Here is a 20,673-nt window from a genome sequence, read left to right as displayed (position 1 = left end):
ATGCATAATTGCCATTTCAAATTGCCATTTGCCATTCAAATATAGTACTGTAAAAACTGGATTGCAAACATCAAATCCACTTTTGTATTTCGTCTTTTGGCCTGAATGAGCAGTAATGAGCACATTGAAACTTAATGGTGCACTACAACAAGACGAAGAAGACGTCTTACATGGAGGGAAACCGAGGGAAACCCATGTTCCGTATAGATTTGCGACTCGGTGAAGCAAAAGGTAAACTTGGTAAAGGTGAGCGTAATGCGGTGCTAGAAATGTTGTCAAAAGATGTAGTTTTGCTATATAAGAGAACAAAATCCAAATTAGACAACAGATTAGTTGTTATTGGGAACACACGTCGGGTTAATCGGCTTTTCTCCGTTTAAGAGTGATGATCGTGAGATGTAATGCCGTGTTTTGAGGTTTTAACCTGGTTTTAACACGAGTTTAACAGTAGGCCTATTGGGGGTTGGCTGTCTACCTGAGTACTGGTAGAGCTGGTAGAGCTGAGGATGTGGCCTAAAAATGTTTACACTGTCAGTTTGCAAGTCCTCCCCTAATAAATCACTGCAGGACGTTTGTGTTGGTTTAAGTGGGTATACTTAATCTAAAAGGTCCAGAGTTGATTTAATTCTATTTTATTGGCATATCCTGCAAAGAAAATGCCTGATTAACTAAAGCACATCTTAAACAAATAAAGCACACACATGCAAACAAAATATCGTCACATAATATGCCGATTTATCGCTTTATCAAAGTATCATACTGTTCTCGCGATAAATCCCTACTTCATCATTTAATTTTAGCAATATGAGCATTTGTCTACTAAAAACATCATTAACATAAGCAATCAATGCATTGTCATCCAGTTTTTCTTGCAGACTACATGTTAGTGTTTAGTTGTCAAATAAAGTTTAATATAACATTAGTTGACTCCATGTATTTCACAGTGAAACAATCTCTGGCATTTTAATGATTGATTAATATAGTAGAGATGCATATTAGCTTAAAAAGTGAAATACTGGTATTGGCAGAGATGAGAATCTGCCAATGTTTACAACCAATATTTTGGCTAAAAAAACAGCTTATATCAGCTGTAAATAATTGCTGTGTGGACAAATAAGTTAGTGGAGTTTAGGGAGTATTTCTAAAAAATACCAAAACCTCATCTATTTAATAAGATAGGAGTGTAGGAGAGGAATATATCCACTAAATATTATTACTTTAGTTGATGATCTACAGTGTGTGGGAGTTTCAAAACCCCAATTATGAATGCATATGGATTCTTTTGACGCCAAAAGGTATAAATATTTTGACTGAGAAGAAATGTTGATACCTTGTGGTTTTTACTAATATATCAAAGTTTGAAATGTTGGTATTGTGACAACCCTGATTGGATGATTTAATGATAAGGCAATGTGTTTTTCCATGGTATTGCAGGAAACTCTAAGTTATTGTTGTAAAAGTTAAAGTTCTTTAAAATTAGTTTCATTATGTGGCATATCAAACAGACTTTTTTATGATAAGCTGTCTGCAGTTGCATGCTGTAGGGCATTACAACAGCACATTTTGAGAACATTTCTACTCTCATGTCCTTGTACAAACTTAATACCAGCTGCCATGTGAGAAGTTGATAATGTTTTCTGTCTTATCAGAATAGGTAATTTGTTTAAAAATCCAATATCTGGCGGGCCCTAGTTCTGTAAGTCCCTCTTTATTGACCGTGGGAAATGCCACCAAAGAAAAGGACCAGAGTGAAGGGGAAAACAGAAAAACCAGGTAAGTTAAGTAAATTCTTGAGTTAAAATGTCTTGTCCATGTTTGGACCTTTTGAGTGACCATGTTCCTCTCAACAACAGGAAAAGATGAAGAGTGTGCAGAAGAAACAGTTAGAGCTAAAAAGAAAGTAACCAAAGACAGCTCAAAAGCCTCTCCTGAGTACTCTCACTGGCTGATGAAGTCTGAGCCTGAGAGCCGCTTTGAGAATGGCATTGATGTGAAGGTACAGAGCATCATCAGCCTCTCCAGTACACTTTTAACTTGTCCTGCACTCTTCTGAATCTTCTGGTTCATTTTGCAGTTTGGGATTGAGGATCTGAAGGCTCTGCCTGATCAGACAGGCTGCTGGGACGGCGTCCGCAATTATCAGGTACAGCAGATACTTATTTCTCCATTATATATCTGTCTTCTGAAATGCCTCACTAAATTACCCATCCTCTACAGGCACGCAATTTCATGAGGCAGATGAAAGCAGGGCAGTTGTCTTTCTTTTATCACAGCAACTGCAAGGAACCAGGGATAGCTGGAGTCATGAAAGTAAATCCTTTTCTCTCCCTGCTGATTATTTTATAATGCTTCATACAAAGACAGACTTAATATCCAACTGTAATTCCTCCCTGATGTAGATTGTAAAGGAAGCTTATGTGGACCACACTCAGTTTGATAAGAAAGACGTGCATTACGATGCGTCCAGTAAACCTGACAACCCTAAGTGGAGCATGGTAAGATTTTTCAGGAGTATAAAGTACAATAGCTGATGAAAATCAAGCCTGAAAGCTGAAGTTTTATTTTTCTCTCTCAGGTAGACGTCCAGTATCAGAGGATGATGAAGCGTTTTATTTCCCTGTCTGAGCTGAAAAAGTATCACCAGCAACATTGTGCCAAAGGAGGGCCTCTGAAGGACATGGCACTTTTTACGAGGGCCAGGCTCTCTGTGCAGCCACTGACAGCTGGTACGTAAAGACACCTGGGGCCTCTTGTGAAAAATGGTGCAAAGAATCCATACCAAATTGGTCAACTGGTCAACATTTCTTTATTATCAATCATTTTTGTGATATTTTAATTTTCTGAAATACTGGATTTTTGTGAGATGAAAACCGTGATCACCCAGAGGAAAACAAAAAAGTTTTGAAAATATTTCATTTTGTAGAAGATGAATCTAGACTATATGGAAGTTTAACTTTTTGAATTACAGCAAAAAAAAAAAAAATCTTTTTTGTAATATTCAAATTTTGAGATGCAACTGTAGCTCATTGAGCAGGGAGGAAAAGCTGTTTGACCACATTTGGTGTATTGCAGTAATTTGGCACCATCAAATGTCAGAGGTTGAGGGATGGTCTGCATATTCTGAGAACGCATTGATTTTTTTGCATCCCATGTGCGTGAAACACAACATGCAACTTTTTTGTACATGCAGTGTTAATGAGACAACTGTTGTCTAGCTAAAGAATGTGTCAAACATTTTTCTCCTTTAAGCCCATAATGACAGTTGTGCTTTTTTATCTGCAGAGGAGTTTGACTTTATCCTGGGTTTGGAGGATGAGGAACCTTTGTGAGGATGAGACCTAGCAACGTAGTTTTATGTGTTTTATCTTGTGTAAATATCATTAAAAATGTTTTGTCTTCAATGGCTCGTATCTGGTTTTTGACCTAGACCACCAAATCATATGAAGATGTTAATCTGAAGAATGTTTTTTCTTGTAGAGTTAAGTCACTACAAAGCAACTGCAGTATAGTGATATGAAACAATGTGAGAATTAAATGTAAATTAACATTTTAACATGTAAAGTAGGTGTAAAGACCACACTTCACAATTTAATTTGTCTTTCCCAAATAATCCACTGTCTAAAATATGGATGTAGCCTCAGTGATGCCACACATTAGTCATAATCCCTTTAAATGCACAGGTTTGTCATGTTGTGTTTTACTGGCACCTAATGTGTTGAAATTTCTGACACACTCTCACTCATCCCTGCAACACAATGACTCAGTTTTTGTTTTCCATTTGGCATCAATTTATTTGACTTTGAGGGACAAGGAAGAATCGATTAGCATTTTGCAAAAGATAGATAGTTCTACTGTAACTTTTTTCTCTGGTTAAAAGACTAAAATTATGTTAGAGGCAGGAGGATTTCATTTGCTCGATACACTTAGGCACAACTCTGGACTGGAGTCCCTAATAGAGAGGATACAGAAGACTTCACATGATCAGACCTTTTCCCTAACACACCACTGGAATGCTGAGGTAAAGCAGATGGACATGAAGGGCATTTCTGTGGCGCTGTGTGCTGAATAACCAATGTACATGAGCTGGACCAGGGATCAGGATTAAAGGTTTTAGCTGGTCTTATTTACAGATTAAAAAGTGGAATAATACATTAGTTTTTCATTCAAATAAAGGAAAGAAAATTCCAGTTTGATTCATTTTTTGTGCAAACACTGACAGAGAAATGTGTTTAGCATGAAAATAGCAGTGCAAAGTTATCTCAGATTTCTTGACTTTGTAAGTGTCAGGAATGGTTTCTATGAAGGAATGTTAGAGAAACAATGTTGAATTGCATAAATGAGAATATTAGAAATAATTGAATGATAGCATTATTTAGACAAAATAACAGAGAAAGTTTAAAATGTAAGAATATCACAGACAAATTTACACAGTAGACGTGTTGTTAGTTTTGATTCCCGTAAATAAAAGAGAAAAAGAAGCATAAATGAGGAAGGACAGGACCAGCAGCCTGAAGCCACGCTGAACGCCTCATGCAAACTGTTTCATTGTTCCCACAATGCAGGGCTGTGTGTTGGTCTCCCTTAGTCCTCCCTTTGCTAGCAGCGGCTGCCAAATCAAAACAGCTGCTGCACCAGATGTTGTGCAGTTGACATGTTCCTCCACCACAGACGCTGATGACGAGTCTGTTGAGAGGAGAGACCGCAGGGTGGCATTTTTTTTTTTTTTTTTTCTATCCGCTCTCCTCCTTCGCCGCCTGCTCCAGCGCACTCTCTGAAGCAGCTGAACCCTCGAACCTCTGAGAGGCGATTGCGGCCTGATGAGACATGCTCTTCCTCACCACGTCTCCTTTCCTCCACAGTGTGATTTCCTGAGTGGGCAGAAGAAGAGTTCAGATTTTTTTTAGTCTTTTTGTATTGAAGACATTTACAGCAGATTAGGCAGAATAAATATGCCTCATGAAGATATTTCATCAAATAGAACTGCTGTCTCTTCATTTAGTGCAACATACACAAAAACTGTAAAGGACATACAGTGCTTAACAAATTTATTAGACCACCACCCAAAGTAAGGTTTATGCCACAGCTGCCCTAAATTAACAGCATTGGTACAAACAGTATTGGTACCAAAATCATTGTTTATGTTTCTGCAATGGTTAATACACTGATATGTAGAAGCTCTTTAACCCAAATGATATTTTTAATGCTAAAATATAATTATTATTGTTATCCATTAATTTTCAAATTTACTGATTTACAAAAAAACTGAAAAAATTGGAAAGCATATTATTATTTCTTGATTAATATGTCAAATTATAGTTATTTACCGTCATTCCTGAAAAGAAAAATTAGTTTCAGTGGTTGAATGTTATGCTTGATTCATTTCTGACATTTTAAAGAAGCCCAGTGAGCCGGCTCAAATTTGGGTATAAAAAGGTGAATTCAGTTTGAAATTCCTCATTCCTGTTCAAAATAGTAAAACGTGGAGAGCTCACTGAAAATGAAAGAGTCCGCATTAAAGCACTTCATGATGCTGGATGGTCTCTGAGACAAATATGACAGGTGGTCTAATACATTTTTTTTATTTCCATGAGAAAATGTTTTCTCACAGATTCCCCCTACTACCCACCCACCCACAATAAAATAGCCAAATAATTGACTCATTATCACAAAAAAATGAATAAATTATAATATATATGGATGTATGTCCACCTACAGCCTCCATAATTTCTGTGGCAGTAGTATTAGGGGTTACAATCACTGCCCAAGCCCAGCCCATGTCCTGTGGTCTGTTTGGGGCATGATCCTATTTACTAAGGCCAGGATCGGGCTCAGTGGGAGCATAAGAATTTCTTGTTCAGTAGGTTGTGCCTCCTCTCTCCTCTTGTCACTTCCTCGCATCTATCTTTCAGTTCCTCGGTGAAGCTAAGATGCAAGGAAATGACACCAAAACGAAGGACACCAAAATGTCAAATAAGAAGGACATATAGGCGTACCGTCAGATGGCAGATTTACTAAATTTTACTCTACATCAGTGATACTCAACACGTGGCTCTTTAGTGATGATTTGTGGCTCTTTTATGTCTTAATTTGAAATATTATTTCCCCGGAAAACCTTTATAGAGCGAAACCATGACCTCACAAATTGCCCATTGTAAATCACATTAAACAGTTTGAATCCCGACATCAATACAGTTGGCTTTAGATTTCAACCTTTATTTTTTGTCTGTATATTTCCGTTGCCCTTATTTGCAATTTATTTCCAATTTTTTCAATGATTTGCCACTTTTAATCCATTTTTACTGCTTTAAGCCCACTTTTGCCATTTCTTTATGCCACTTTTCACCCATTTAAGACAGGTTTTGCCATTAATTGCCACTGTTTCCAGCATTCCTGCCACTCTTTGCTGCTTTTTGACAATTTTCCCACATTTTCGCCCATTTTAGTCACTTTTACACTCATTTTTTTGCCACCTGCAGCTCATTTTTTGGTAACTTCTCACCCATTTTTGCCACTTTCTGCCCTATTTTGCCACTTTTTCTCCCTGTTTCCACTTTCACCCACTTTTTGCCATTTTATGACTACTTTGCCCCTTTTTGGCTGCTGTTTGACCATTATTTGCCACCTTTAACTTATTTTTATTGCCACTTTAATCAGTTTTTGCCACTTTTACTTTTTTACATTGTGACTCTTGCAAAGGCATTTTTCAACAATTTAGCTCTTTGGTTGAGCAGGGTTGAGTAACACTGCTCTGGATATTTCTTTTTTTGTCTATTTTTCTTGGTATAACCTGAAAAAAATATCCCAGGGCAGACCCACTGCACAAGTAATGACACATTTCTTGTCTTAAGAAGTATTTTCTAGAAAAACTACAGTCCACGCAGTTTTTCATTAAACAAATAAATACTTCTCTTTTTGATGGAGAAAAGCTGTTAAAATGTGCTCCCGCCAGCCTGCTCCACTCCACAAGCACACATTGGACTGTTAATACAGCCGTTTTTAACCAGGGTGACGAGGCCCCCAGGGATGCTTTCAAAATACTTTTAAGAATCACAATGAATATCCAGATGATTACCTATCCCAGCATAAATGATCAAAATTGTCTCACATGCCCGTTTCCTGAAACCATGTCAGGGTGAGCAAATTGATAGGCCTATGACACTACACACGGTGCAAGAATCCTGCAGTTTATTTTTCCACAAGTTCAGCAGGTATGCCAAAAGATGTCTGTGTATTTCTAAAGGCCTACATGGCCATTTCATGAAAGTACAGGCATTTTAATTGTTATAAGAGATTATTTTTGAGATCCATGATGTTAATTCTATCACTGAAAAAATCCCTCAGCAGCCATAGAGACATTCATTTTATTATCAGCACATTTTCACAGGGATGAGTTGATATTTTTTACTTTTTAAAAAGATGCCCTCATAGTAAAAGGTTGCGAAACGCTGTGTTACCAGATCAATGCTCTCTGGAAAGCTCTGCATGTTCAGTATACAATAAGGTCTTTGCATCTGTTCCTCATCCCTGTTTATCATAAACAATAAATAGGCTTTCCCGTTTCACTCATTAAGAGCCCATCTAGATCTGAAACAACTCTGGAGTGTAGTTTAAACTTTAACGTAACAGCCAAATAATGGAACCAAGATGGCACAGACCAATGGCCACACACTTCCAGTTGAAAGCATTCACAATTGAAAGCATTCTCACAGGGAGTCTTCTGGTTTGATTCAGTGCGACTACAGCACAGGACCATTAACTCATCAGAACCCAGTAAAAACTGCTTCAAAAATAATCGGTTCACCACTGCCATAGGAACGGGACATTTAACCACTCGTTGCAGGAAAAAGCATCACTCATCATAAAGGACTCTATCCACTCAGCACACAGACTGTTTTCATACGTCCTGAGGGCATGTACCAGCTGACTCAAGGACAGTTTCCACCCTCAATAAGACCACTGAACAGTAGCACTAACTGTTTATGCACACAAGATTTGTTGTGGGATGTTTTATTTTAATGCATATGACAAATAAAATTCAATTGGCTTTAAATCAGGCTTGGGCCAATAAATAGAGTAAATGGGACTGGGTGGGCTGGGCTCGGAGAGAACACGCATGGGCTCAAGTCAGATTGGGCTGCAATTTTTGGGCCTGATAAATTAGCATTACCTTTTTATCTGCAAAACCTCTAAAAAAAAGAAGCTCTTTTTTGCTCATATCTAAAAACAAAGCTCTGCTATCCTCAGATGCACTGGATTACAGTTCTTTTTTCCTGTAGTCTAATCTAATCTCCAGTAATCTTATATATTGTATATCCCAGGGGTGACATGGACTTTAATTGGATGTTAAGAAATTAAGAAAATCTTTTAATCTTTGGCTTATTTCATCTCATACAGGACTTCTGCAGATATTTTTCCCGGAGATGTTCTTCTTTTAAAATACAATCTTTACAACCTCAAATTCATTTCGTACATGGAATTATTTCAAGGAAGTCTTTTGTTTTTATTAGAAAAATCACCGCTGCGATAGATGATTCTGTTTGCAGTGAGGCAACATGAAAAATAATAAGATCCTGGAAATGACTCGTCTTAATAAGCTTTCAAAGTTATTACTCTTATTACCTCTGAATCATCTTTCTGTAACAGGCAGTGTAAGCTACTTTACAATTTAGAGAGGTAAAAACTGCTAGCTCCAGTTTTTAGATGACATGCTAATTGCATACAATATGTTGTATATACTATTTTAAATGTTATTAATGACTGAAAATATCAGAAACCACTGAATCCCTAAAAAGAACTAGAGATGATTAGTCATATTTTCCCCAAAAGCTGCTATGCCAAAAGAGGGGTTCAGCTGAGGTCTATTAAGATTCACAGAGGGATGCACCAAAGATCTTACGGGGTACTAGACTCTGTCTGCTCTGACGCCAAAATTAGATGAGCATTTGTTTTTAAATACCATGATTAGAAACAAAATGTATAACAGTGCATAAGGGCCACCCTAATCTGTTATCTTAGAGAAATAAATCAAAATGTTCGAGATTATAAAGTTGTTTATTACAAGAAAACAAACTCAGAATATCAGAGTTTAAAAAGTCGTACATTTCCAAGAAAAAAAAAAACCCTACATTTCTGAGTTTAATAAGTCTCAAGGTTTGACCGTTTTTGAAATATTGTTAAGGTATTTGTGTGGTAAGGAAAGTGAAAATAGAAAACTGGAGAGAATATATGTTTTAATTTTGCCCTCAAAGAAATATAATAAATGAAAGCTTACTGGTAAAACAGTCTGAGAACAACTATAACATTTGTGCTAGCGAAACCATTCAAAAAACTAAACCAGATTTTTAAACTGAGGTATGATTTTAGCGCAAAAAAACAAACAAACAAACAAAAAAAACACTGACACCTGTTTTGAAACGGTGATAACTAAATATACAAGTCCTCAGCATCCAATAAAGGGTTATTTCTTCTTTATAGGTATCAAAAATGCATCAAACAGTCTAAACCGCACAAAAACACAAACACTTCAACAAACTTTCACAAATTTTGAAAACCTTTAAAGCATGCTGTAAGTGGTTAGAAGACAAAATATCAGTTTATAAGTGAAGTCCATTTACCCTTCCATGGGCATATTCTCATTATTAAATGATTACAGTGAGGAGGTAAAATTCAGATTGATGTAATAAATATTGAAAACTGACTGAGTTCTGTCTTTTTTATCTGAAGCTCACCTGCTGTTTGAAGTAGCGTCTCTCCTCTTCATCGATCAGCACCAGGTTCAGGTAGTAGCGCACAGAGAACTTCTTATTGATGTCTCTCATGGTGGGAGTCAGATCATAACCAGCCAGGAATAACCGGATGGGAATAGACTCCCCTGAAAGATGAAACGCATTTCATCATGATTGATCACATCAAACTTGACTGACTGAGGAGATTCAAACACCTGACTGAAGTTATGACTGATTGTTGTGTACCTCTGACGGGAGCTCCGTCCATGATCTCGTACTTTGCGATGGTGTCGTTTTCATGGTACACGCTTGGGCCGGTGCCGGTCGTCTCACGTTTGATAATGTCAATTTCCATGTGCTTGATCTTAATCCTCACCAGCAGGAAGTAGATTTTTCCTACAATCACATCTTTCAGGTGGTACCTTGAAGAGGAAAACATTTCAACAAAAAAAGAATGAGAATTATGAGAACGACTTTATCTGCTTTGACAATTACTAAATCAACAATAAAAAGTAATTCTCATGTTTTTTTATGTAAATATTTGTGTGTTGTTGTGTCCTTTGCAGCCTGTGAGGGAACCTAATACAAGTTATATATGAAAGCAGTATAAAAGTAATATAAGGCAACACCTTTGGCTTATAAATCGTAAGAGTTTTTTAAATTTTAAAGAATTTTTTATTCTTTATATTCTTAATTAATAAAAATGCTGCATCTTTTTCATCTCTCCTATTCATGTTGACTGTTTTACCTTCACACTGATGTTGTGCTTTATGTTGATGTTTCTTCTATGGTTGTGTATTGATGCAGCTCTCACTCAGCTAAGTAGTAAATGTGCTCCACAGATTAAGTCTTAATTGCTTGCTTGCCTACCTACTAATAGTCATTAAGAGAAGATGCATCTGTTTTTATTTACATTTTTTTATTTTTGTTTTGAAATGTGATCTTATGGAGTGCTTCCACAAAGCAGTCCAGTTTGGTTTGATATAGTTTAGCACAGTTTGCTGTGGCAGATGCTAATTTTGCTTGTGTTTCCACAGCTAACATTTGTCCAGCCTAGCTGATAGTTGGAATTCCAGCTCTTTTTAGAGATCTGGATTTTCTTGCTCAGCTTGGCAGAGCCAGTCCTTAGGCTTCCAAACAGCTCTTCATTTGGCTTTTTTCTATTAAACAACAACAGAGAAAAAGAAGCTACTGGCACTCAAACAGAAGCCAGCTCTCAGAACCAGCCTGTTTGTGAACAACACATCAGTGCACCTCACGATTAGTCATCTTGAACTGAGCTGTCATTTCAGCCTAACCAGTATCCCAACCTGGAGTCCGGGTACCCTTAGGGGGGATGCAGACAAGGCTTTGTTTACTCAGAGGTTAGCAAAATTAGGTTTGCATGTATTCACTAAAATCAATCAAACACATTTATTGGATGTTTCATAAAAAAGCCTTCTGGCAGTGACAAATGCGTATAGGCCCACTTTATTGGGATTCAATCACTGAGAACAATTAATGTTGACGTTAATCTTTGACAGCAATGCCTCTTTTTTCTATGCCACTGCCTTATATAATGTCAGAAAATCCCTTGGCCAGTTGAATGTGCTGGTTTGGTCACCACTAAGTGTCATGTGTTAGGTTAGGAGACCATTTAGGGGCATAACTGGGTGATGGTTTTGCTTACTGAGCTTGAACTCTTTACAGTTATCTTGTGTTTTGTTTCAAAATGTTAAAGTAGTGATGATGAACAGTGCACCTCCACTTGGACCCAGGAAAACTGTAAAGGACATTTCACTTTTTTTAAACAATATAGATTCAATAGTAGTTTGACCAGAAAAAGCCTATTGAGTGCTCACAGACTTTTGTGTGTTGCTCACTTGGATTTGTTGTACTCAAACTCAATGTGTAGACAATCCTCGATCCCTACTTCCATTTTAATGGAGGAGTTGAGCTCAGGGTAAGTGCTCAGTGTGTGGACCACGATGTCCATCTCTTTACTGATGTCATTCAGTCGTCTGATCACTGTGGCACGAAGAAAATATCTGCAAAGACACAAAAAAGCAACATGGAAAATCAGATCCAACCTATATAGAGTATACTCTAAGTTAAACGAGTAACATCAGGTGTTAAAAATGCTCAGTTTCACGGTAGGCAGGTCACAGGCAGGTTAAAGTGTGACTCTTGCAGTTTGCTGCCTATAAAGTGGAGTGAATGATCAAACTTACCTTAGCTTCACATTCTGGCCCGTGTATGACTCGTAGGGTTTTTCAACATGAGTGAACTCAAAGTCGAAGGTCTGCGACTGAGTCATCTCACCCGGTCTTGCAAGATCTTTCACCAGGGACACAAACTCATGATGGTTTCCTCTGTCGTAATACAACTCTGAAGAAAGAAGGTATAGTCAGTAAAGGCACAATAAGAAGCCTGAAAATCAGACAGGAAAAATTTAATTTTACCTTTAAGGTGGGAAAATTCTAATTACATTCTGAAAGCATCATAAACCTTAAATAAAGGATGCACAATATTATCAGTAGGATATATGTATTGGCAGATATTTGCTTAAAAAAGTGAATAATTGTATGGCAGACATGAACATTTCTGCTGATATATTTGGCTACAAAAATCTGCCTATATCAGCTGTAAATATTGGCTATATGAACTATAAGTTAGTTAAGGTTTAGACTGGACCAACAGACCTACATCAGCTGAAGTCTTTTTCTTTATTCATCATCATTCCTTTAACTTAAATTTTGTTTTAAGGTCTGAAATGTGTTATGCTGCTCATTCTCAAACCTTAAATTGTGTGTTTTAAGCCGGGTGTACACTGTGCAATTTCAAGCCGACCGTACGACGGTTGTTGCACAATGTCATCTCACACTGCGCGACTGAATAGTTTACGATGCACGACCATCTCACGCGAGTTGTGTGCTCACACTGTACGATCTGACGGTTGTGCACGACCTGAGTGCTCACACTGTGCGACTGAAATTGGGACAGACTGTGACAGAAACCTGTGGAGTTTCCTTTTTAAAAAGACTCATACACTCAGGGTGAAGTGTCTCCATTCATTTTCCCTCTCTCCCCACGCTATCTCTCGCTCTCTCTCCCACTATCTCTCTCTCCATCCCACACACACAAACATCAGCCGATGGGCTGTGGTCGGCGGTCGTATGCCCCTGTACACAGCACGAGAAACGACGCCCAATCCAACTGAGAGTCACACAACTCCAAATTCAAGGCTGAATCGCAGGAAAAATCGCAATACTAAAAATAGCAGTACTAAAATCATTAATGAATCAAGTTATTTTGTAAACATCAACTTATTAGATGTCAGAAAAAAATCCACTATCTTGCATCCCTACCTTTAAAAAAATAATGTTATGGATACGCAATGGCAACAGAAATATGTTCTGCACTTTAAATATTCAAAGAAATATCTTCTAAAACTATCGTTAAACGGCTGTTCACACGAATTCCAAAAGATGTGGAGACGCATTATCAGCCTCTTGTTTAGCTCTGTTTAAATGCTGAATATCATTTCATGTTCACCCTTGTTTAGCTCTGAATTTGGTCCCTACCAATATCTGACCTCTTTTTTTATCTTTCTAATAGAGATGGGGTAGAGCCTCAGTTATTGAAAATTATATCTTCAGAGAGCACATGTCACACTCTTGGGAAGTGCCCATCCTCACTTTTCCATGCAGTTCAACAGTAAGCAGAAGTGTAATTGTGTAAAAAAAAAAAAAAAAAGACAAAATTTAAATGAGGGATTCAAAGTGGCAGAGACAGCTCTTTGACTGACCTTGGCCATTGCTAATTACACTAATGTTTGCACCATTGGTACCTGTGTGGGAATCATGATTAACATTTCACCATATTACCAAGAGAAACACCTGCATTTTGGTGCACTTCCAATTTTTTATTGACATTTTTACTGCAGCAATCAATAATGCTTTATGTCTTTAAGAAACTGTGGGAATCTTCTCTGCCTTATGTCAAGAACCCAAAAACAAAACTAAAAACACTGATAATGCCAGTTTTTCACCGCTCATGTGTTATCAACTGACACATTTAAACTGTATTGTGTTCATAGTTAATGTTACTTGTACTATATTATGTCACTAAAAACTAAGGTTGTCAAAATTCCCCATACTTCCATTGTTTTTAATACCATTGTGCTTTTAAATGTACATTTTACATTATTTTGATGAGGGATGGTGTTGAAAAGTAAAGGAGCTTCAAAGATGCAGCATGTTAATAAGATCAGTGCTTAGGAGATGATGATTTCTGCAAAAAAGTGCAAGCAAATCCTTGCACACTATCCAAATTGCACAGATACACAGGCAATGTTTATCTGACACCACGATTGCAATTTCTGAAGTCCTTCAAGTCCAAGTCCTTGGCACCCAGTTCCCTGGACTGGGTGCCAAGGACTTGTATTCTGGTTGCCATGATTAACCCTCTGGTATCTGGACATTTTTGTTCAAAAGGGCGAAATTTTCACTTTAACTTTGCAATCATTTTATCTGTGCTGCTTCAATTGGCATGATTTTTTTGTAGGAAGGTTGATTTCTTTATTTTTATTTTTTTATTTTTTTTCAAAGGACATCTAGTTTACTCTGTAGAAGTCTTGCACCATAAGAAGCCATACCGGACAAAGGTGCCTCCTGTGAAAAACACTCATTAAAAAATCTGTACAGACATACTTCCCTTAATTTAAAAAATTAATTCTTTCCATTAACTTCAGTCCCAACCAAATGTTAATAATTGGATTATTTAAACCTTTATCAGTGCCAGCTTGGCTAGAAGAAATCTTGATTTTTGTGAAAAAAAAAAAAAAAAAAATCAAAAAATTGAGTTATTTTCTAAACAACATTTACACTGAGTGGCTGGGAGAATTTTCAAACATACATACTCACAATGACGTGACCTAAATACATGGTTATGTACAACCTCTTGTCTTGGTATCGAAACACTGCTATTGATTTCTTTTTATTTATTTCTTTATTTTTAATAGTGCTATATCAAAGTGTTCAACTCTGGTATTGTGATTACCCTATACAGAACAACAATTTGATATTTGGATCTGTTTGCAAAAAGAATCCCAGGAAACTACAGTAACAGATCCTGGCCTACTAAAATAATGACTGTCTTTTGCAGTAAAGTCTTGGGCGGATTTTTTACTTGAGCTGAGTGACAACAATTGTTCCAAGGACCTGGAAGATTCTCTGTATTCAAAACGGGCCTGATCGGATGCAAAGCTTAAGAGACCAGACCCAGCATTTTTGCACTAATTGTGTACTATTTTGTCATATAACTTCATGAGAACAAAAACTTAAGATTGTGTGCTCCTGTTGCTTTAAAATGGAAATTTTCAGCATTTTTCTCGGCAAAAATAATTCTGATTTTAATCATTAACTTTTGCACTGTCTCATGTATCAACTCGTGAAAAATTAACACAATAATCATTGTTCTCACCCACCTATTTGGCCCACAAATTCAATTTTGATGCCCTGGTGCTCCAGCCTCTTCCCAGGGTTCTTCAGTGTGACATTCACCTTTCCACTGACTGTTTCTCCATCATAGAAAAGAAAATATTTGTCTTTCTTTCCATCCTCAGTCTTGTGTTCAGCTTTCTTCCTCGTCTCAGCGTCATTTAGGACCACATCGATGTCTGCACTCTGTCCAAAACTAAAGAAACTCATGGTAACGTTGCGTGTGTGCTGTTAACTCTTACCGTGATGTTTGACACGCACTAGTTAGCACACTTAACCAAATCCCTGCTAATGTTTGTGAGTGGAAAACAAACACACAACAAGGCCTGGAGGGTGGGCGACTTCGGCTTCTTGACTGAGCACACAACAGAGTATTCAACATTAAAACAGCCGGAGATATTTATCAGATAACTCTACGTTAGCTACATGTCCATGAACGTTGCAAACGACGAAGAAAAATAGCGAAACGATGGCACAACGAAAACGCACGATAACAAGTCCATTAGCGGAATTAGACGCTTCCCTTTTTCCTCTTCTTGATATTAATGTGTCCTGGAAATAGTCTGCACCGGAGACAAATTACACTGCTTCGTATTGTACACAATCTTCGCTGTGTGAATAAATTTTACATGTTTGTTTTCACTAAGAAAAGACGGCGAATGTTGTCAAATAATCAGGATGTGCGACACCTGCATCATACTAACTACTACCGGGGGAACCTTTTCAAAATAAAATATACGAACTATTTAGTGCTTTTATAATCGTTATAAATTCATAATTAAATTGTTTTGCAGTAGTTTCCATTTAAATCCGTACTAGAGTAAGGTTTATGGTTGACACTCTAACTTAAGTATCTTAAATAAGGAAAACACTATTCTGTCAAAAATAATGATATTAAATGCTGTCTACAAGCGTACTTATCGTATTTATGCATGCCATAGCTACATCTCTAAAAATGTGTTTGCATAGTCCATAACAAAGTTTTCTTTTTTTTTTCTTAATATGAAAACGTGTCTATTTCATTCGTCAGTATAGGTCAGTACGCCTCATAAAACAAACACATACTGTCAATAATAAGACAACCCAGGACAGACAAAAACGAAAAGAAGACGGGCTAAATTTCTTTTTTTTTTTTTTAAGTATCGAATTTTTAATCTATGTATAAAAGCAAGCTTATGTTGCTCACATATTTGTTTCTACAATATGCCTACTTGTTTACAACGCCATCTAGCTTTAGTACGGCGTTGTTACACATGTGGCCCATATATGAGTGATAAAATGTAGGCCTGTGTACAGGTGCATCTCAAAAAATTAAAATATCATGGAAAAAGTTCTTTTTTACCCCCCTATGATTTACTTAAGCAGTTAAACCTCTTTGTGGTTCATCATTACAAAGTGAAATATTTTAAGACTTTATTGTTTAAATGTTGATGATTATAGTGTACAGCTCACAAGAACAAAAATAACATATCCTTAATCTTAGAATATTAGAATATAATTTAATAAATCAGTCCAAAAAATTTATATTACAGAAACATTGACCTTCTGGAGAATTCTCATTCTTATTCATGCACTCATGGTTGGTGATCTTTTTCTCAAAATACTTCATCTCTGCTGTGCAGCCAGTCAGTCTGTGGCACTGCTGGGGTTGTTATGAAGCACGGGTTTCTCTGATAGCAGCCTTCAGCTGGTTTGTGTTGTTGAGTCAGGTGTCTCTCATCCTCCTCTTGACATTCTCAATGGGGTTCAGGTCAGGTGAGTTGGCTGGCCAATCAAAGACAGTAACACCATGTTCAGCAGACCAGTTTCAGGTAGTTTTGGCTTCACTGCGAGCAGGTACCAAGTCCTGCTGGAAAAGGAAATCAGTATCTTCATAAAGCTACTCAGCAGACAGAAATATGATGTGCTCTAAATTTCTTGATAAACAGCTGACAGCGTTGACTCTGGACTTGATAAAGCACAGTGGACCAACACCAGCAGATGACATGGCACCTCAAACCATCACTGACTGTGAAAACTGAAAATACTGAACCTGGAGCAGCTAGGATAGTGTGCCTTTCTGATCTTCCTCCAGACTCTGAGATTTCTAAAAGAAACTCAGAAATTTCTTGCATCTGAAAATAGGATTTTGGACCCCTAAGCAACTCCAGTTCTTTTTCTCCTTTGCCCAGGTGAGATGCTCATGACTTCTGTGGTTCAGGAGTGCTCGACACTAGGAACACAACACTTATAGCCCATGTCCTGGACCCCTCTGTGTGCCCTGGCTCTTGATCCACTGCCTCCAGCCACTCCAGCTAGTCCACTCCTTTTGAAGCTCTTTTTGGTTATTGAATCTGCTTTGTCTGAAGGTTCTGCTCATCCCTGTTGCTTGTGCACCTTTTCCTACCTCACTTAACTTTCCATGAATATGCTTTGATACAGCACTCTGACAACAGCCTGCCCTTTCACTTGTGAACTTATGTGGATTCTCGTGGAGGGTGTCAATGACTGTCTTCTTCCCCATGATCGCAATTGTGTGCCCTGAACCAGAGTGAGAGAATGAAGGCTCCTGATGTTTTTTCTTTCTGCTGCATTGGCAGTCAGTACGCATTCGCACCCCACAAAGATGACATGATATTTGCAGCAACATCTCAGCAGGAGCATGTGACGTCCTTTAGGAGCTGCAGAGGGCTAAAGAGCTTGGCGTAGGGCTCAACAAAGACAAGATAGCGTAAAGCTGACACCATGAAGCCTCTAAGCTTTGTGATTCTGCATAAAGGAGTAAAGGCAGATGACACTAATTGGCTAGCAATAATAGAAAAGGTAGAGAAGCTGCCACATGAGAACAAAGCAGTGCTACAAAGGCTGCTTGGCATGACAAACTGAGTGCAGCCCTGTAAAAGATGTTGACTGGCAGGTGAAATGAGCACAAATATGAGGCTGAAACCAGCCGTGATAAATGCTCCTGTCCTTAGTTTTAAGCTGCTCCTCAAACAGGCTCATCATGTGTCATATCATGGCCTAGATACATGCTTTTTTCCAAGAAGGATATTCTGTGCATCTAAAGCCCTAGAGGATTTCAGAGAAAGGTATGCTCACATTGACACAGCTGACCACAAACCCCTGGAGTCTGTCCTTAAAAGCCGTTCAATGATGCACCTGTTAAAGTATAGCGATAGAAAGTTTGATTTGAAGTTTCATGTACGCTCTAGAAATCTGACAACACTGCCGTGAGTTATAGTATCTGGGTATCATGCAGGATGTGATAGACTGAGTGATAAAAGATGCTGGAATGACAACAAATACTTAGAGCTACCTCAAGAATTGCATTGCAGTGGATTGCCAAAGTGAAGAAAACAGCTTGATCAGAGCAAGGTGCAGCAACACAGTGAATATTATGATGTCCTCATGACATCCCAGCTAAGCTCAGCTATATCATCTCCAAAAGTTGCAAGCTGCACATCGAAGTCTTCCTCACTGGAGAGCATGCATGCAAAAAAAAGTCTACTGCAATGTACAAACTAAGCTTTTTGAATAAATCATCAAAGTATGGGCAATAATGTGGGCACAGTTCCTGTTTGGGTTACATTTCCAAATATCCAGAGGCTGCACATCCAGGCCAAGACACATAATACAAGGTACTTGTTCAACCAAACGTTTGTATCCTGTAACTTTTATTCAAGGAACTAAATGATTCCTGTTGCCCATTGTCTGTGTTCCCATTGCAGCCTAAAGTCCCAGTAATATAAAGTCAATCATGCTGATGACATATGAGGAAGCAATAAAAGTAATTGCATGACACTGCCTGTGCAGTAGGTTTCAGCAGGGCAAAGTAAGTCAGTATCATCTGATATTAGATCAGTAACTAGTAAAGATTTAGGTGATAAAGAGCTCACATTTGACAGACCATGTGTAATTTCAGTATATTAGTATGTGTTCACATAAACACAATGATACAGTCAGTTTAAATCTCCTATGAGGAGTTTTTATGTGCTCATGAAATGGACCAAAAGGAACCATGATCCCTCTTTTAGACTATCAAAAGAAATACAAGATCTTTAGCAACATTTATTATAGCTTTGTTGTAAGTTTGAATGCTTGTAATTGCCATTGGGGGTAGGTGGCAGAGAGGATAAATTAAAATATACCTAAGAATCACTGCTTTTAAGTTTCCAAAGCAAATGTTTGTGTTATCATATCAAAGAGGAATCACTTTGTCCAAGGAGTGCCACAAACATTTTCTCACAGGTCCTTTAAGATTGTGTATAAATAGCACCTTTATGACAAAAATATATATATGGAAAGGTGTTGATACTGATACCTTCTTACACCAACAAGCAAAACACATGAATGAAAGAGAGCTTTGGGAAGCTACAGCTGTGTTATTATAAAGACCCCCCCCCCCCATATATGGAGATGAGACACATTAAAACTACTTTAAATGTATCTCTCCAAGCATCTTTACTTAAGAGGCTTCTTCAGCGGTTTAGCTCACTTTCTGGTACCTATCCCATAGCAGCGGTTTCAGGCATTAACCATTTGAAGTCCTATTTTTGCCATTTTGTCAACACTTTTCTTTTTGACTACATAAACCACTCAGAAAATGTTTACCATGCTCATGTTTTTGTCAGCACAACCTCAACTTTTTGAACTGGAAACTATTTTTAACTTTAATGTAATGTATTAGATAAAGGAGCTCCAAAAACACCAAAACAAAAATGTGGTAAGCCTATCCCAAAAGGGACAAAATGATATATATCAAATGGAGGGTTTCCAAAGCAGTGTAAATTAAACATACAAATATGTTTAAGTATCTTCAATTCAGCATTACAAACCAACTAGTAGTAAAGACAGTTGGATTGGTGGGTGGGGGTCATCTTCTTCCCTAATTTCTCTTATTCTGCCATAATGATTTTCATATTTTCTCATTAAATAATTTTTTTATCTTTCTTTCTTTATTTTTATAAATTATTTATTTATGTATTTAATTCAGTCTACATCTGGTGTTCACAGTTCGGAGGATGTTTACTGTCATTGGCTGTATTGTTTGCTGTCTATTTTACTTTTGTTTAAAAAAGAAGAGCACATTGAAACTATTTCACTGTACACTTATGGTGTATGACGGTATAATGCCTGAAACTGCTCAAATAAAACATTTGACAGCAAATATGTTTAAGTGAGCCAAAATTAAGCTAAAAGCAGAAAAATACAATTATATACATATGAGGTTTCTTTTTATTATTTTTAACTGTCCCACTGTATAATATTTATGAACACAAATACAATTAAATTACATTGACTGCATTTTAATCTAATTAATGATTTGCAGAAAGTAAAAATATAAGGTAAAATACTTGAAAAATGACAGTCCTGTACAATATAAAACACTACCCCATGTGTGAAATTGATTCTTCTAACATTCAAATGATCATGTTTGCTTTTTAATTGGCTTATTGACATCAAACAACAGAGAGGGCCTAAAAAATTGC

At 37.4% G+C, this 20,673-nt stretch overlaps 2 protein-coding genes across 5 annotated transcripts; one reads left to right on the top strand and one right to left on the bottom strand.

Moving 5' to 3' along the window:
• Positions 1-135: 135 nt before the first annotated feature.
• thyn1 (thymocyte nuclear protein 1) lies at positions 136-3,401 on the top strand. Of its 4 annotated transcripts, none has more exons than XM_041807560.1 (8): positions 136-246; positions 1,650-1,773; positions 1,854-1,996; positions 2,075-2,143; positions 2,218-2,310; positions 2,400-2,495; positions 2,576-2,726; positions 3,283-3,401. In XM_041807560.1, exons 2-8 carry the CDS (start codon positions 1,725-1,727, stop codon positions 3,327-3,329), a joined length of 648 nt encoding a protein of 215 aa, XP_041663494.1. In that variant the 5' UTR covers positions 136-246; positions 1,650-1,724; the 3' UTR covers positions 3,330-3,401. The 4 variants fall into 4 exon arrangements, with proteins under 4 accessions (XP_041663494.1, XP_041663502.1, XP_041663507.1 ...); XM_041807568.1 differs by having other exon boundaries at positions 143-231; XM_041807573.1 differs by having other exon boundaries at positions 156-246; positions 1,655-1,773.
• Positions 3,402-3,764: 363 nt separating this feature from the next.
• vps26b (VPS26, retromer complex component B) lies at positions 3,765-15,903 on the bottom strand. Its single transcript, XM_041807550.1, has 6 exons — positions 15,193-15,903; positions 11,936-12,092; positions 11,588-11,752; positions 9,972-10,147; positions 9,729-9,871; positions 3,765-4,868 (listed from the first exon to the last, which is right to left on the bottom strand). The coding sequence occupies exons 1-6, from the start codon at positions 15,413-15,415 to the stop codon at positions 4,731-4,733; spliced, it is 1,002 nt and encodes a 333-aa protein (XP_041663484.1). The 5' UTR covers positions 15,416-15,903; the 3' UTR covers positions 3,765-4,730.
• Between the last annotated feature and the right edge of the window lie 4,770 nt (positions 15,904-20,673).

This window comes from Cheilinus undulatus, linkage group 2 (assembly GCF_018320785.1).
Source record: "Cheilinus undulatus linkage group 2, ASM1832078v1, whole genome shotgun sequence".
In the NCBI taxonomy this organism is placed as follows: domain Eukaryota; kingdom Metazoa; phylum Chordata; class Actinopteri; order Labriformes; family Labridae; genus Cheilinus; species Cheilinus undulatus.
This window is presented reverse-complemented; position numbering and strand designations above follow the sequence as displayed.

Coding starts and splice junctions, on each gene's coding strand:
- vps26b (XM_041807550.1), bottom strand. CDS start 15,415: ATGAGTTTCTTTAGTTTTGGACAGAGTGCAGACATCGATGTGGTCCTA. Junction 10,148..11,587: donor TTTGAGTACAACAAATCCAA/GTGAGCAACACA, acceptor TTCCTCTTCAAG/GTACCACCTGAAAGATGTGA. Junction 4,869..9,728: donor GACGCTACTTCAAACAGCAG/GTGAGCTTCAGA, acceptor CTGCCCACTCAG/GAAATCACACTGTGGAGGAA.
- thyn1 (XM_041807560.1), top strand. CDS start 1,725: ATGCCACCAAAGAAAAGGACCAGAGTGAAGGGGAAAACAGAAAAACCA. Junction 1,774..1,853: donor GGGGAAAACAGAAAAACCAG/GTAAGTTAAGTA, acceptor TCTCAACAACAG/GAAAAGATGAAGAGTGTGCA. Junction 2,311..2,399: donor GGATAGCTGGAGTCATGAAA/GTAAATCCTTTT, acceptor TCCCTGATGTAG/ATTGTAAAGGAAGCTTATGT.